The sequence below is a fragment of the Idiotropiscis lumnitzeri genome, chromosome 20 (assembly GCF_059441095.1).
Source record: "Idiotropiscis lumnitzeri isolate Australia: NSW breed Sydney's pygmy pipehorse chromosome 20, RoL_Ilum_1.0, whole genome shotgun sequence".
Taxonomy (NCBI): domain Eukaryota; kingdom Metazoa; phylum Chordata; class Actinopteri; order Syngnathiformes; family Syngnathidae; genus Idiotropiscis; species Idiotropiscis lumnitzeri.
Genome location: NC_142410.1, coordinates 13,211,007 through 13,224,856, shown reverse-complemented (window position 1 = coordinate 13,224,856; position 13,850 = coordinate 13,211,007). Strand labels below are relative to the sequence as shown.

Here is a 13,850-nt window from a genome sequence, read left to right as displayed (position 1 = left end):
TCAACTTGGCACAACGACCACACTGCACTGCTCGACGTCTGGACTGCACTTGCGAGATGCAAAATGTGACTGAAGAGCTCAGGCAGCACACTTCTGGCCGACAAGCGAAGAGGTAGACAAAAGAGTGGCCTCGCCGACTCGACCTTGTGAGACGGCCCGGAGGACAAAACGCTCATTGGAGGAAATGCGTTTTGGGCGGCGACAGACGGAGATGGACGCGCGACGGGCACACCTTAATAAAATCCCACAGGCTGATATGATCAAGCATGAAGTACATTACAAAGGTAATGTGAATTTAAAGCCACTTCCTTTCATTATCAAAAACACTGAGCCGGCGCTGGCGCCCTCCGCTCGCCCAATTTATGAGGCCCACTTCCTCAATCTAATAGAAGGATTCAGGTGTTACTAATGGACCAGTCGCCGAGGTAATAGACGACGCACCGGCACTTAATGCGGACTGATGCGCCGCCGCTGTCGCCGCAGAAACGACACATAGACTGAAAGTTGAAGAGCTGCTCAGCTGAGACCACACGTAGAAAGTCCAACACTGCAAGTGGAACACAAGAAGCGGGTCTGACAACAAGGTGGAGCCTACAACATGCAAGTGCGACACAGGAAGTGCCGTGCAAGGAGAAATAGAACAGCCATCACAGGCCTCACTTGCAGTTCGTCATGTGGCCACTAGGAAAACTTTGTTGCCATGAGCTCAAGCGCAAACTCACTCAGCTCACTGTGTGTGCGCGCGCGTGCGTGTGCGTGTGCGTGTGATGTGTGCGTGATCACTCAACTAAAACTGCAGCACTAATTAAAAGTGTGCTGAGTGTGTGTGTTCTTGTCAGGGAGAGCTTTAGGAGGGGCGGGGTGTGTGTGAGTGTGTGTGTGAGTGTGTGTGTGCGCGCTCCTGTGCGTGTGCGTGAACCAGTCATTTGATTTAGTGTCAGTGTGCTTGTGAACTCTTTAAGGGTCAACGCACACTTTCTGTTTCTGTCCATTTCTCCATTTTTGTTCCTTCACTTGTGTCATCGTGTCTGTCAAAGAGAGGACACCCCCCACGTCCCCCCCACCAACTCAGAAGGCTTACACACACCCAGGCACACGCACACACGAGCGCACGTACGCGCACACTCATCCATCACTCACTCAACCAACACATTACTACACGCACATACACGCACACGCAGGTAGCAGCGAAGCAGAAACGCGTGCTAATAGCAGGTCACTGCCGCGCGTGTGCCGGGGGGCGTGTGGGTGCGTGTACGCGCGTGTGTTTGTGTGCGCGTGTGCGTGTACGAGTGTGTTCGGGGTGTGTTTGTGTGCGTGAGCCTGTATAAGTGCATGAGGGGTGAACGTGTCTGATAAGTTTGAAAAAGAAAAACCGTCATCACGGTGTTGCTTTCGGCGCATTTGTTTTCTTGCACGCAAAGGCTGCACGGCATTGTGGGAGACGGCGTCCAAGATGGTCCAATTTATGCGCTCGTCTCCAATTTAAAGCGCACACATGTTGTCGCTGCTCAACAAAGACTTGTATTGAATTTTCCGCGCCGCATCATGGCTGTCATCAGGCGCTCATCAATCTCCGCCAACTTTACGAGTCTGTATGAAATGTGATTGACACACGTATGCCTGGGGACGCGCTTTGCCCCGCCTCCCCCCCTGGCTGCCATGGTAACAGCAGGTGTGCTCAATTTCTTCAATTTTAGTGACTGAGTCAAGTCCGTCTGCCTGCTTGATGAGCTCCCTTATTAGCTCGTTATCTCATTAAAGACGGGAGGTCATTAAAGAGACAAACTGACCATCTTTCACTCCCACACGCACACACACACACGCGCGCACACACGCACACATAGCAGCTGTTCAGGCACGACATTAAAAGTCTAATTTTTTCCTTTTATGGGTCTCGTTAATGTTTTTAGGGACCTGCTAATGACGTCGCACACGCACACACTCAGTCGTTAGGTTTTAGTAAGTGTGCCACTGTTGGCCTTTATAGGACAAATGAGTGACAGGAAGTTTCATCAAACGTCAGCTGGAGAAGACTGAGAAACATGGATAAGCCACAATGGAAAACACCGACATGGACTACACACGGAAACGATCACACGTGCACTCGGGTCTGATGGCGAGCGTGTCGTGATTCTGCCTAATTGAGGAGGTGTCAAATGTCTTCATTTAAAGACTGTACTCCCAGAGTTTCACCAGCGTGTCAAGTGCCCGACGAGGGGAGACAACACTCTCGACCATGTGTACTCGAACATCAAGCACGCATACAGGGCCCTCCCACTCGCCCCCCTCGGCCAGTCAAACCACCTGTCCTTGCAGCTCGCACCTGCGTACACCCCTCTCAGACGCAGATTCAGGCCCACCACAAAGACTGTGAAAACCTGGCGTGACGACGCCATGAGTGAATTACAGGACTGCTTTCAAGACACAAACTGGGACCTCTTTGATCATCAGGACCTTGATGTCTACACGCACTGTGTACTGGACTACATCAAGTTCTGCATGGAAACTGTGTCCCAACATAAGACTATACGGACCTTCCCAAATGCGAAGCCCTGGATGTCCAGCAGGGTTCGCTCTCTCCTCAAGGCCCGGGACGCTGCCTTCAGGTCGGGCGACAAAGCCCAGTACAGGGTGGCTCGTGCTGACCTGAGCAAAGGCATCAAGCTAGCCAAGGCAATCTACAAGGGGAGGCTGGAGGCCCACCTTGCCAGTAACAGACCACGGGAGGTGTGGCAGGGTCTACGGAGCATCACCAACTTCCGTGGCGGCAGCACGACCTCTGTAGACCCGAGTGCATCGCTGGCAGAGGAGCTTAACTGCTTCTTCGCTCGCTTTGACTCGCCCCAACCGTCACACCCCCGCACTTCATGCTCCAACTCCCCCCCACTCATCGTAGAGGCGCGCGCTCCTGGCGGTCAACCCCAGGAAAGCTGCTGGACCCGACGGAATACCGGGCAAGGTCCTCAGAGCATGTGCCCACCAACTGGCACGTGTTTTCTGCAGGATCTTCAACCGCTCCCTGGCTCAAGCAGTCATCCCCTCCTGCTTGAAAACTTCCACCATTATTCCTGTCCCCAAAAAGTCACCCGCCGTCCACCTGAATGACTACCGTCCTGTTGCTCTCACACCAGTCATCATGAAGTGCTTCGAGAGGCTGGTTCTCCAGCACATCAGGGACTGCCTTCCTCCCACTCTGGACCCCTACCAGTTTGCATACCGGGCTAACAGATCCACTGAGGACGCCATCGACACTGCTCTGCATGTTGTGCTGGGCCACCTGGAACGACAGCAGAGCTATGCAAGGATGCTCTTTGTGGACTACAGCTCGGCATTCAACACGATCATCCCAGACATCCTCGTCGCCAAACTGGACATTCTCGGCCTCCCTGCCCTCACACGCATCTGGATTAAGGACTTTCTGACCAACAGACCCCAGACTGTGTTGCTCGGCCCCTACACGTCCTCCACCCGCACGCTGAGCACCGGTTCCCCTCAAGGATGCGTGCTGAGCCCTCTCCTGTACGCCCTCTACACCTACGACTGCAGCCCGGCCCACGGCAACAACACCATCGTCAAGTTTGCTGACGACACGACAGTGGTCGGTCTGATCTCGGAAGGTGACGAGACAGCCTACAGAGAGGAGGTCCAGAGACTGACGGCTTGGTGTGAGGACAACAGACTGCAACTCAACACTGCAAAAACAAAGGAGATCGTCGTCGATTTCAGGAGGAACAAGACGGTACCGCCCCCCTCTGCATCGAAGGCGTGTGTGTGGAGAGGGTCCACACGTTCAAGTTCCTGGGAGTACAGATCTCCGACGACCTGTCTTGGACTCACAACACCACAGCAGTGGTAAAGAAGGTCCACCAGGGTCTGCACTTCCTGAGAGTCCTCAGGAAATTCAACCTGGACAGGAAGCTGCTGCTAGCCTTCTACCACTCGTCCATCGAGAGCCTGCCGACGTACCGTGTCTCCACCTGGTACGGCGGCTGCACTGAGGCGGACAGAGTGAGGCTCCAGAGGACGGTCAAAACAGCGCAAAGGATTATTGGCTGCCCTCTCCCCTCACTGTCGGACATCTACACCACCCGGTGCCTCAGAAGGGCTCTCAACATCGTCAAAGACAATACCCACCCAAACTCACACCTGTTCGACCTGATGCCCTCTGGCAGGCGCTACAGATGCATCAAATCGAGGACCAATAGACTGAGAAACAGTTTCTTTCCGAGAGCCATCTCTATTCTGAACACACACACGAGACCACCCTTGCCTTGCAGAACAGCATTGTGATGTGTTTTTATATTCCCTATTCAGTATTATTTTCCATTGCACTCTCTTATGTGGAAAAGTACAATGACAATAAAGGGATTTCTAATTCTAATTCTAATGAAGCCACGATAGCGTTTGCGTAAACACGGCCGGCAGCTCACTCAGAAGTCGGCTGTGGCATGCCGCACGTGTCATATCACTCCGTCTTGCTGAATTTAACATACGTAATAAGCCAGCGCCCAGCGAGTACAATTGGCGGGAAAGACTTGGTCAAAGTCACCTGTCACGTCACTGGATGACAAAATCATCAATCAAATCACATTCAAAGAAAGAAAAAAATGCCCTCTTTTCTGGGGAGTCATAATGTATTAGAGACCCCGCGCGCGCACACACACAACACTCGCCCACTGACAGAGACATGTGATGCTTCTTTTGTTTTGCCCCAGTTGAAAAGAGTTCAAACTAGGCTAAGGAGCCAAAATGGCGGACGACACCTCACAGCCCATTTGCGGTCATTGCGCAATTGGCTCACGTGCGCTGCTAGCCGCCAGTGGCGAGCTCGCTTTTGTTGGATTGACAGCCGGTTGGCTGGATCGGTTTGTTAGTCTCTCCGTTTCTGATGATGAAATAAGCTTGTGCTCAAGATTAAGCATTTCAGCATGCGTATGCGTACGCGTACACTGCATGCATGTGTTACAAATTGGCAACTAGCTGGCGTGTGGGACGGTCGGCAAGTGGATCATCTTCAAGCAGCAGAATTCCCACAGAGGATTCTAATCGGCTTCACCGTGCACACGTGACACGAGTGTGCGCGTATGTATGTGTGTGTGTGTGTGTGCGTGCGTGCGTGTATTTCCAGCTACTGGCTCTATTTTGCTTTCTGATGTTTTTCCTTTGTCGTGCTTCCAGGAGCTTCTTGTGTTGTCTTTCAATGTTGATGCGGATGACCTTGAAACAATTCGACTTTTACCATAATTTTGTAAAATTTCTTTTACATCGATTGTCGGTCATCTGGTAGGATTGGGAAGTCACAAGTATCTCTCAAGTCTTTAGCGTCAAATTTCAGGACCGCTCCAGGATTTCAGATTTTTTTTCTAACCCAGCTCTAGAGTGGGCTTGACCAGTTTGCCAAAAAATAATTCATAAAATCTATTTTAGAATATCAAATAAAAGGCTGGAGTAGCTTATCTGAGGGGGATTTAAGTGTAGTGCCATCCTGCAACCAAGTCGCAAATATCAGCGTGGCAAAAATTGAGCACAAAAACGAGCAGTCTAGACCACTCTCAAGTTCAAGCAAGTCGTGACTTAGCATGTGCAGATCCAAAATCAGGCCGACTTACTTGCGCAGTCACAACACATAATGGAGTGGTCATAAAATGTTGTGAACAACATCTGACATTATGTAATTGAATTGTTTTAACATTAGATTAGAGCTCAAACTTGTCTCAATTCAGCGACACTGGAGTGGCTTTTCACTCCAGTCCCATCTCACTCCCACAGAAAAATGTTTTGTAAACTGACTCTTTAGTGGAAGTTTTGGCACTTCTTGATTGAGACCCTCGCATTTTTTTCCGATTTTCTTCTTTCATTATTGCTTGATGCTGTTTCAACTTTGCAATGTTCGTAGTCAATATGCGCCCAAATTGTTTGTATCTATATATGCTGAAATTAATGTTACAAAAAAATTCTGAAAGACTTTGCTGCCACCTTTCGACCAAAAAGCGTCACTGCAGAGAACAGGTTTGGCCAATCACATCTTTCGATACTGTGACGTCATTCACAGCCCGTCAGAATTACCATTTCTGTCAGGGTTTGGGTTTGTTGTTTTTGTTTTAGTATTTCATGTTTTTTTCCTTCTTTTTGGCGTGTCTCGTCATGCTCATTCTGTCCACCTGTTTTCGTATACCCAACCTTTTGCGTTTTGTCCAGGTGTTCCTCATTGTCTCGTTAATTTGTTTGCATTTACTTCCCTGTTTGCTTTCATTTGTGGTCGCCTTATTGTCCAAGTCAGTCATCCTTCTAACCTTTGCCATGTCTTGTAGCTTTTGTTTTTTTTTTGTCAAGCCAAGTTAAGTTGTCCTTGTGTTTTTTGTTACTTTGATTCCTGTTAATTTGAATTTAAGTCTTTTTTTATCCCCTTGTCGGCGTTTTTTTTTTTTTTTTCTTTCAAATTAAATACTATTTAAGTTACCCCTTACTCGCTTCCCTGCGTTTGGGTCCTCCTCCACCTCAACCTCCTACACTACAATCTGAATTTTACAATTTCAGGTTTCACACGAGAACAAATGTATTTCAGATTAAAAAGTAAAAAATTGGAGAGGTTAAAAATGAAAGGGAAGATGCAAATCATTAACAATGATAGACAGGGCTACAACTGTCGAATTTGTATTCTCGCAGTAAGGTTATTTTTCTGAGAATTTCCACAAACATGTCCAAGTAATCTCCTTTAACTGAACTCCCACTTTAATGGAAATTTAGTTTGAAAGGTTTAACGTAATTTGTTTGGTTGGTAACCAAGTGCTTATTCATTAACTTCCAGAAAAGGGGAACTTGGTGGAAGTCTGAAAGTGTTTTTCTTATTTTGGCATTAAGTGGCCCCGCTGTAAATGTGGCGGATTCTTCAGCGGCTAGTGTTTTATTTTGAAAAGGTCACTCTCCCCGGAAATGACGTACATGTGACGTAAATTTGAAGTCTAGTTTGGCCAGGCAGAACTTGCTGTAGGGCTCATGTGGAGGACACACGAGAACACGAAAGCGATCGATCGAAATATCCAAGCATCGCGCAATGTCTTTTTCCATTGCTGTTAGCCTCAAGTTTAGTTTCGCTTCAACCGGATGTTAGCCGGCCGTCGTTAGCATGCAACGCGAGCGGCTAAGCAAGCGTTGTTGGGAGCCGGAAGTGGATCTTTGGAGTGGCAGACCGGTAATATTATGATTGTTATTTATTTGTTTTACATATGCGTGACGTATTTGTCCGGCGTGTGTTGAAATGTTGGTGCAGAAGAAGCGGGTCCGTTTGGAGGCGGGACTTCCTGACGGTGTTGGTCCAATGGAAATGCTTCCCGCTTTTTTGCGAACTCCTGGGGTGGAGGTCAGTCTCAGCTGCCATGACAACATCCTGGTTGCTTTGGAAACGAGTGACATGTACGTGTCCGAACAGGTTTGCATTTCCAGACCTGGAAGTCCACCACTCACTTGCCTCAGGTGTCTCGCAGGCGAGCCGGTACTGTGACAGAACAGCAACATGCATGCACGCGCACACGCCAAAGAAAACACATTTGTCACACATACATTGTTGTGTTGCCCAATTGTTTAGACTTGTTTGAATGCAATAATGATGGTGATGACATTGTCTCCCAGGGTCACATCAACCACATGATATCTGCTGGAGGCAGGGCTTCCACAAACCCACGCTGCTGATTGGCGGAGTTGATGACAAGCGCCGCTAACAGGAAACGCATTAAGTGTTTTTTGTCATCCGCAGTCCCTCACCATCTTTCGACTGAGCTCGAATCTGTCCGGCCCCAGCTGACTGTTCTTTTTTAATGCACAGACTCTGTACATTTTGTCAAAATAAAACAAAACTTAAATTTGAAATCAAGTCAGACTTTTATTCTGAAAACATCATGACAATGTTGACTTTAAATCAGTTGCAATTAAAAAAAAAAAAACAACAACAAAAGGTCTGTGAGCATAATATCCTGCTAGATGGACTTTGAGAGTGGGAGCAGCAGAAGGCTGAGCTTATCTTTGGGACACACGCTCACTGCATCAGCTGACTTTTGAGTCGCTTGGCAGCGGGAGCGCACGCTTCTCCAGAGACGCCTTCACCGGTGTCGCCTGCCAAGGAAAGTAACTTTTATGAATAGGCCCCGCCCCCTTGGGACAAGCCTGACGTACGTGGAGATGCAGCCTTAGGCTGGCTGCGGGAGTCATCGCAAATCTTTTTGGTGGAAATGACGCCGTTTGCTGTTTTCCTGGTTTCTGCAGCAAAAAAAAAAAAAAAAAACTTATCTTACACACCTGTGACCCCCCCCCCACACACACTTTGACCACCTACCCGCGTGCAATAAAAGCGAGCGACAAATGCAGGAAACCGAGCGCTTGGCTTCTTCGTCGGACAGACCCATCAACAAGCATCTGAGGGTGCGTCAGGAAAATGCGCACTTGAGAGGAGCCGAGGGGCAGTGAGCAGATTCAAGGATACAGGTTGATGATGTCATAGGGTCCTCGCAGCTCCAGAGGCTGAACAGACAAACGCACGTAAAAAAAACAAAAAAAAAATACAATCGACCACACCCACGTTGGATCAAAGAGGCAACATGCAACGCACCTTCATCGCTGCACTCGACACCAGCACATTCTAAAAGAGCCAAAGGCAGCCATCATAATCAAATTTATCACGTTAGCATCATCATCCTCCTCACCTTCCCTTTGCAGGCCTCCACCAGGCTAACAGCGTTAGCGATGGTGTAGCGTCTCATAGTGGTGTCTCGGATGGCGGCAGCATATGACACTTCAAACGCCAACCCCCTCTCCACAGCCTACACGCACGCACGCGTGCACACTCAACTTCATTGTCTGCCTATTTCATCTATATCAAATCTAAATAATACATCACCACGTTAACTGGAGCTCTCTTGAAAAAGTACGGAAGTTTTTCCGTCACCACCACGCTGATCACGTCGACTTCCAACTGCGTGCATGCGGCCTTCAACAACAAACAAATGACAGTGAATGTCTATTTGTTTTATTTCTTTTTTTGTGCATGTGGGTGTCATGTCTTACATGAAAAAGTTTTTCTGTCGTTGGTTGGACTGCCAGTAGGTCAAATCCAGCATACTCTTTAGAGTTTGGCCTCTATGCACACATGCATGACACAGCTGCAATCTTGTTTGGTGGGGTTTTCTACTGACAATGTAGACTTGACACAAAGTGTACTTACAAAGTGACTCAGTTCCGACATCACCAACGTCAGTCTGTTGAGTACTCGTATTGGTCGAGAGCGACCCTGAACCAAAAACACGCACGCACGCACACAGCAAAGCAAATGAAATGTAGTAGCAGCGTGAACACACGCAGCTGCACAGGCGCACACACGCACACACTCACTAAGAGAATTGGTGATCACCTGGACGATTGGCAGCTGATTGATGAGCTCTTCGATTGGCTTGGGTGACGGAATAGCCTACAGACAAGAAAATATTATCACCTGTCGGTATCAGTGCACTTTAGCTTGCAATTGCAATGAGTCTCATTGAGTCACCTCTTTCTTTTTGGTAGTGGGTTCAAACGTGTAGTTGACGGCTACTGTGGAGAAACCAACTGCAAAAAAACAACATAATTTATTTGATGATGCTCATTAATGGCAGGTTTGAGTTTAGTATACAAAGTTTTGATTCAGTGAAAAGAGCGTTCCTGTCTGCGTGTGTGTGCACTTTTAGCTTCGTTAGCCGAGCCCGCTATTATCTTTGAACTAAAGGCGCCTTTTCCAAGCTATTTAGTCCACTTTAGTGTCGTGAGACTCACGATGAGCTGCCGTGTTGATGAGTTGCTGCATGTTGCTTCTATCTGCCGAGAAAGTCAAATTTAAATCCATAAAGACCGACATGATTATGACCACGAAGGAGCCACATGCGGATCGAAACGCCGAAATGCCTTATGGGAAATGACGTTTTTGAGGGTGCTGATTCCAAATACTTCCAAGTGTACTCCAAATTTACAGGCAGGGTCCTCCGAAGGCCCCATGACGCCACGTCCGGCGCGAACTGACCGGTGTCCGACTTCTCGTGAGTACTGTACAAATTCGCCACCGTTAATGCGCTCCACCGAGGCTACATAGGCCGAGGCCCTTTGTAGAACTCAGTCTGCGAATTGTCTTTCTAAAAATTGAAAAGCACGTGCCAGCAAGTCAATTATTTAAATTTAAAATTCAGATAAGAGTCACTATGAATTTGGCCACCGATGTTCAAATTCCAATTCCGTAACTTGAGGATTTATATTTGATTTTCATGTACGTTGTCAGCGATTGTCCCACAAAAGTCAGAATTAATAAGAATACAAATTGGATGTTTGCCAATTATCTTTTTATTAACAGTTTACGCAACATATTAAGATGGAAAAACTTTGTTGACACTTGGGAAAATTCTGAAGTTCGACCCGGAAAAGAAATTAAATCTTCCGGTTTAGTGATCTTCGGTTGTGTGCGTTATCTGTCGTCAGAAGGCTTTGACAAGTATCTCCTTGCGAAATTTTACACCGAGTGTAAAGTCCAGTAAGAAGAGTGATCGGTTAGCGTTAGACGTTAATATGAGTGCGGACGTGCACGCGCAGCTGGCCGCCGTCATGGAGGCGCTCGTGCACGCCGCCTTGACCGAGCTCCACAAGCAGCAGGATGGCGGAAGCGGCCAACCGGGCTCCGGAGACCAACCTCCGTGGGCGGCCAACGTACGCAGAGAGAGCCACGAGAGGCTGGTATGTCGCCCTGAGACCACGGAGGCTAACTTAACATAGGCACCGGCTAACAATGTGGACAAGTGAAGCCATTGGCGGCCATCTTACGTTGCCGCTCGCTAACTTGCATGACTTAATGTATTGATATCTCCGCGAAGTTTTCACGATATTTTCTGTCTCTACGTTGAAAAATGCATCCATGTATGGCATATAGTTGTAGCAATGAGTCTGGTAGTAGAACCGCATACAAATTTCACGGGTACGAATGCGATTTCAAGTGTTCTTTTAAAGTGTATCCGGGGTATAATATACTCTGAATGGTCGAAAATGTTGACGTCATTAATGTTCAGGATGAAGGAGCACAACGAACCAGTGTTTTTCTCAAGTTGTATTGAGTGCAGCCTTTCTGTCTGACTTTTCAAAGGTTGGATCATGTGCAAGGAAAGGTGACATGTTTTCAGAAGACGGCTTCACTTTCATTTGACATGGTGTCATTTACAGTATGACAAAAACACTCGGACCTCTTTGGCTCTTAGTTGTTTTGTTTGGAGGCCTTTTGCACCACATGAATTCATCCTTTTAAGCACATGTGATACTATTAAGAGTTTTGTTGGTTTACTATGATTTTATTATTTAGGTTAGGGGCTTTGTAACAGCTGCAGCTATTGTGCTCTATGAATAAACTTAAGTCGCGTAACCACAAAGTTAGCAAATTAATTTGGCCGCATGATGTCGTAACAGCCAAACGCAAGTCTTAGCCGCGAAAGACAATGGCATGAGATTGCGATTTTGAGCCTGAAACGTCGTACATCATAGTCTACCTCGCGTTTCCATTTGCTGCATCCACTATGAGGTCGACATCGACTTTCAAGTTGGCGCTCAAAACGGCATCTACGCATGTAGCCTACAGTCGCTGGCCCGTGCCGTTGGACTCGTGTTTAACTGTGGTGTGACGTGGACGTCTGTCCCAGGTGTACTTTGCCGCAATCATGGAGACTCTGGCCAATGAGGCTTTGGGGAAGATTGTCAACATTGTTGATGGCCTTAAACCGCTAAGGGCCGAACGAGCGCACGGCGGCGAGGCGGCACAGATCGCCATCGTCAGCATCCTCAACAAGGCCTGTGTGGGTATGTGCTGAGAACCGCCGCATGTAACGTCACAGCTCATCAAGTTAACGCAGAATATGTCCGTCCACACAGAGGCGGAGCACTCATACGGCGTCCCAACCCTGCGCCGCCCCCCTCCCTCACCTGCCCAGGTAAGCCCGCACGCTCGACTGGTCACCATCCCGCTTGGCTGCTCTTGCTGATGGTTTTGTGAAAGCAGGCCCAGCCGCCAGAGGACCCGCCATTGATCCCGGGCGGCAGCATGAAAGAGCGGCACAGAAGCGTGGAGCTGGACACCATTGTTGAGCGTGAGAACCACACCGTAGTGAAATAGATGCTGTGCTGTCCCTCAGCCACTTTTTTTTTTTCTCTGCCTTGTCTCTTGAGCAGTGAGTTCGGAGTGCACTAAATGCCCTCTTCTGGTTAGAAAAAGGGAGCAATTAAGGTTAACACGGTTCGTGGTCTCTGTTCACGAACAAATTGGTTTGCCAAGCAATTTTGCGGACAAATTTTGTTTGGGTTGACGAATTGTGCCTGACCTCCGCTTGGAATGCAAAAATGTGTAAACGTCATTTAATGCCACGCATACTCCGCTGCTTAATGGAAGCGATTATCATATTGCGCCACAGTGGGAAGGCTCAAGCTTAATATGCCAACGGATGGGACGTCACTGTGTGATGGGCAAAGAAGCCTAGTAGATGTTGCCAACACAATTTCAAACTTTTTGTCTTCTGCTAGGTGCCGGTCCAGATGCGGCTCTGCCCGCGAGCTGGAACGAGTTGATGGCCGACGGCACCGCGCGGAAGCCTGAGGTGCACGCGCGCTGCAAGAAGCCTTCGTTGTCTCCAAGCCGAGCGGCCGGGCGCCGCCGTGCGGGACAGGAGAGCACTGACGAGAAGCCGTTCGCCTGCGAGCTCTGCGGTCGCTGCTTCACTCTGAGGCAAAACCTGCGGCGGCACGCCCGCAGCCACATGGGCATCAAATCATTTGGCTGCGGTGTGTGCGGGAAAGGCTTCACTCGCGCCGTGGCACTCAGGACCCACGAGTTGATCCACTCGGGCCAGAAGCCCCTCAAGTGCGAGCAGTGCCCCAAAAGCTTCCGGCACGCCGCCAACCTGAAGAACCATCTACGTGTCCACAGTGGCGCGCGGCCCTTTGCCTGCGACGTCTGCACCAAAGCTTTCCGGCAGGCGGTCAACCTGAAGATCCACCGCCGCGTGCACACGGGCGAGCGGCCATACGCGTGCCGCCAGTGCGGCAAGACCTTCAGCCAGCAGAGCAGCTTGATCACACACGGCCGCACGCACTCTGCCGAACGGCCGTTCGTCTGCGCGTCCTGCCTCAAGAGCTTCAACAACGCCAACAGCCTGAAGCTGCATGTGCGTGTGCACACAGGTGAGCGGCCGTACTCCTGTGATGTTTGCGCCAAGACCTTCACACAAGGCAGCCACCTGCGCACGCACAAGACTCACGTACACGACGGTGGCAAACGCTTCATCTGCGACAAGTGCGGAAAGGGTTACGCCAACGGGCGCAACCTCAAGACGCACAAGTGCAGCTACACTTAACGCACCGCGACAGCCTCCTGCTCGTGTCGCAGCCCACGCCCTCCTTAAATAAAGTCTTTTATTGCGCCTGTGCTGAGTTTGTCTATTTTATTGAAGAATGACAGACTAGTGAGTGGTTGGTACATCCGCAGTTCAGAGGTTTTTCGTTACGATTTCCCTAACGTGTCAAATGGAAACATTGGATGGCGACCAAGCTGGAGGGACCAGTTCAGTGTTTGTCAATCAGAATCAGAAATCCCTTTATTGTCATTGTACAGTGTGCAATGAGTGTAGAGAGCTCCCCTCTCCAGTGCAATACAACAATTTAATCAAATATATTAATTAGATAAATAAGAGAATAAATAATGTGATGGAAAATAATACAAAATTGGATAAATAAAACACATTACGTCCCTGTTCTGCAAGGTAAGGGTGGTTGTGTGTGGGTGTGAGTTCAGAATGTTGATGACT

The 13,850-nt window shown here is 48.8% G+C and overlaps 2 protein-coding genes and 1 long non-coding RNA gene across 6 annotated transcripts; 2 read left to right on the top strand and 1 right to left on the bottom strand.

Annotated features, from left to right (window-relative positions):
- Positions 1 to 6,922: 6,922 nt before the first annotated feature.
- LOC148317937 (uncharacterized) lies at positions 6,923 to 7,869 on the top strand. Its single transcript, XR_015840052.1, has 4 exons — positions 6,923 to 7,195; positions 7,274 to 7,363; positions 7,433 to 7,495; positions 7,633 to 7,869. It is a non-coding gene; the product is annotated as an uncharacterized LOC148317937 (long non-coding RNA).
- On the bottom strand, positions 7,863 to 10,032 carry rpp30 (ribonuclease P/MRP 30 subunit). Its single transcript, XM_088284760.1, has 12 exons — positions 9,802 to 10,032; positions 9,539 to 9,597; positions 9,404 to 9,460; positions 9,218 to 9,283; positions 9,061 to 9,132; positions 8,894 to 8,983; positions 8,700 to 8,816; positions 8,606 to 8,635; positions 8,480 to 8,517; positions 8,333 to 8,412; positions 8,173 to 8,256; positions 7,863 to 8,112 (listed from the first exon to the last, which is right to left on the bottom strand). The coding sequence occupies exons 1-12, from the start codon at positions 9,881 to 9,883 to the stop codon at positions 8,036 to 8,038; spliced, it is 852 nt and encodes a 283-aa protein (XP_088140886.1). The 5' UTR covers positions 9,884 to 10,032; the 3' UTR covers positions 7,863 to 8,035.
- On the top strand, positions 9,344 to 13,471 carry LOC148317935 (uncharacterized). 4 transcript variants are annotated; one of them, XM_088284756.1, is made up of 6 exons: positions 9,345 to 10,061; positions 10,606 to 10,746; positions 11,697 to 11,853; positions 11,926 to 11,984; positions 12,050 to 12,140; positions 12,571 to 13,471. In XM_088284756.1, exons 2-6 carry the CDS (start codon positions 10,618 to 10,620, stop codon positions 13,398 to 13,400), a joined length of 1,266 nt encoding a protein of 421 aa, XP_088140882.1. In that variant the 5' UTR covers positions 9,345 to 10,061; positions 10,606 to 10,617; the 3' UTR covers positions 13,401 to 13,471. The 4 variants fall into 4 exon arrangements, with proteins under 4 accessions (XP_088140883.1, XP_088140882.1, XP_088140880.1 ...); XM_088284757.1 differs by lacking the exon at positions 10,606 to 10,746 and having other exon boundaries at positions 9,344 to 10,061; XM_088284754.1 differs by having other exon boundaries at positions 9,346 to 10,746.
- The last annotated feature ends 379 nt before the right edge of the window (positions 13,472 to 13,850 follow it).

What these genes read in the sequence shown, in the direction of transcription:
- rpp30 (XM_088284760.1), bottom strand. Translation starts at nt 9,883, where the DNA reads ATGTCGGTCTTTATGGATTTAAATTTGACTTTCTCGGCAGATAGAAGC. An exon ending in CCCTATGACATCATCAACCT is followed by an intron (nt 8,413 to 8,479) that starts GTATCCTTGAAT and finishes ACGCACCCTCAG; the next exon opens with ATGCTTGTTGATGGGTCTGT. An exon ending in GCCTAAGGCTGCATCTCCAC is followed by an intron (nt 8,113 to 8,172) that starts GTACGTCAGGCT and finishes TTTCCTTGGCAG; the next exon opens with GCGACACCGGTGAAGGCGTC.
- LOC148317935 (XM_088284754.1), top strand. Translation starts at nt 10,582, where the DNA reads ATGAGTGCGGACGTGCACGCGCAGCTGGCCGCCGTCATGGAGGCGCTC. An exon ending in GAGAGAGCCACGAGAGGCTG is followed by an intron (nt 10,747 to 11,696) that starts GTATGTCGCCCT and finishes CGTCTGTCCCAG; the next exon opens with GTGTACTTTGCCGCAATCAT. An exon ending in GCTGGACACCATTGTTGAGC is followed by an intron (nt 12,141 to 12,570) that starts GTGAGAACCACA and finishes GTCTTCTGCTAG; the next exon opens with GTGCCGGTCCAGATGCGGCT.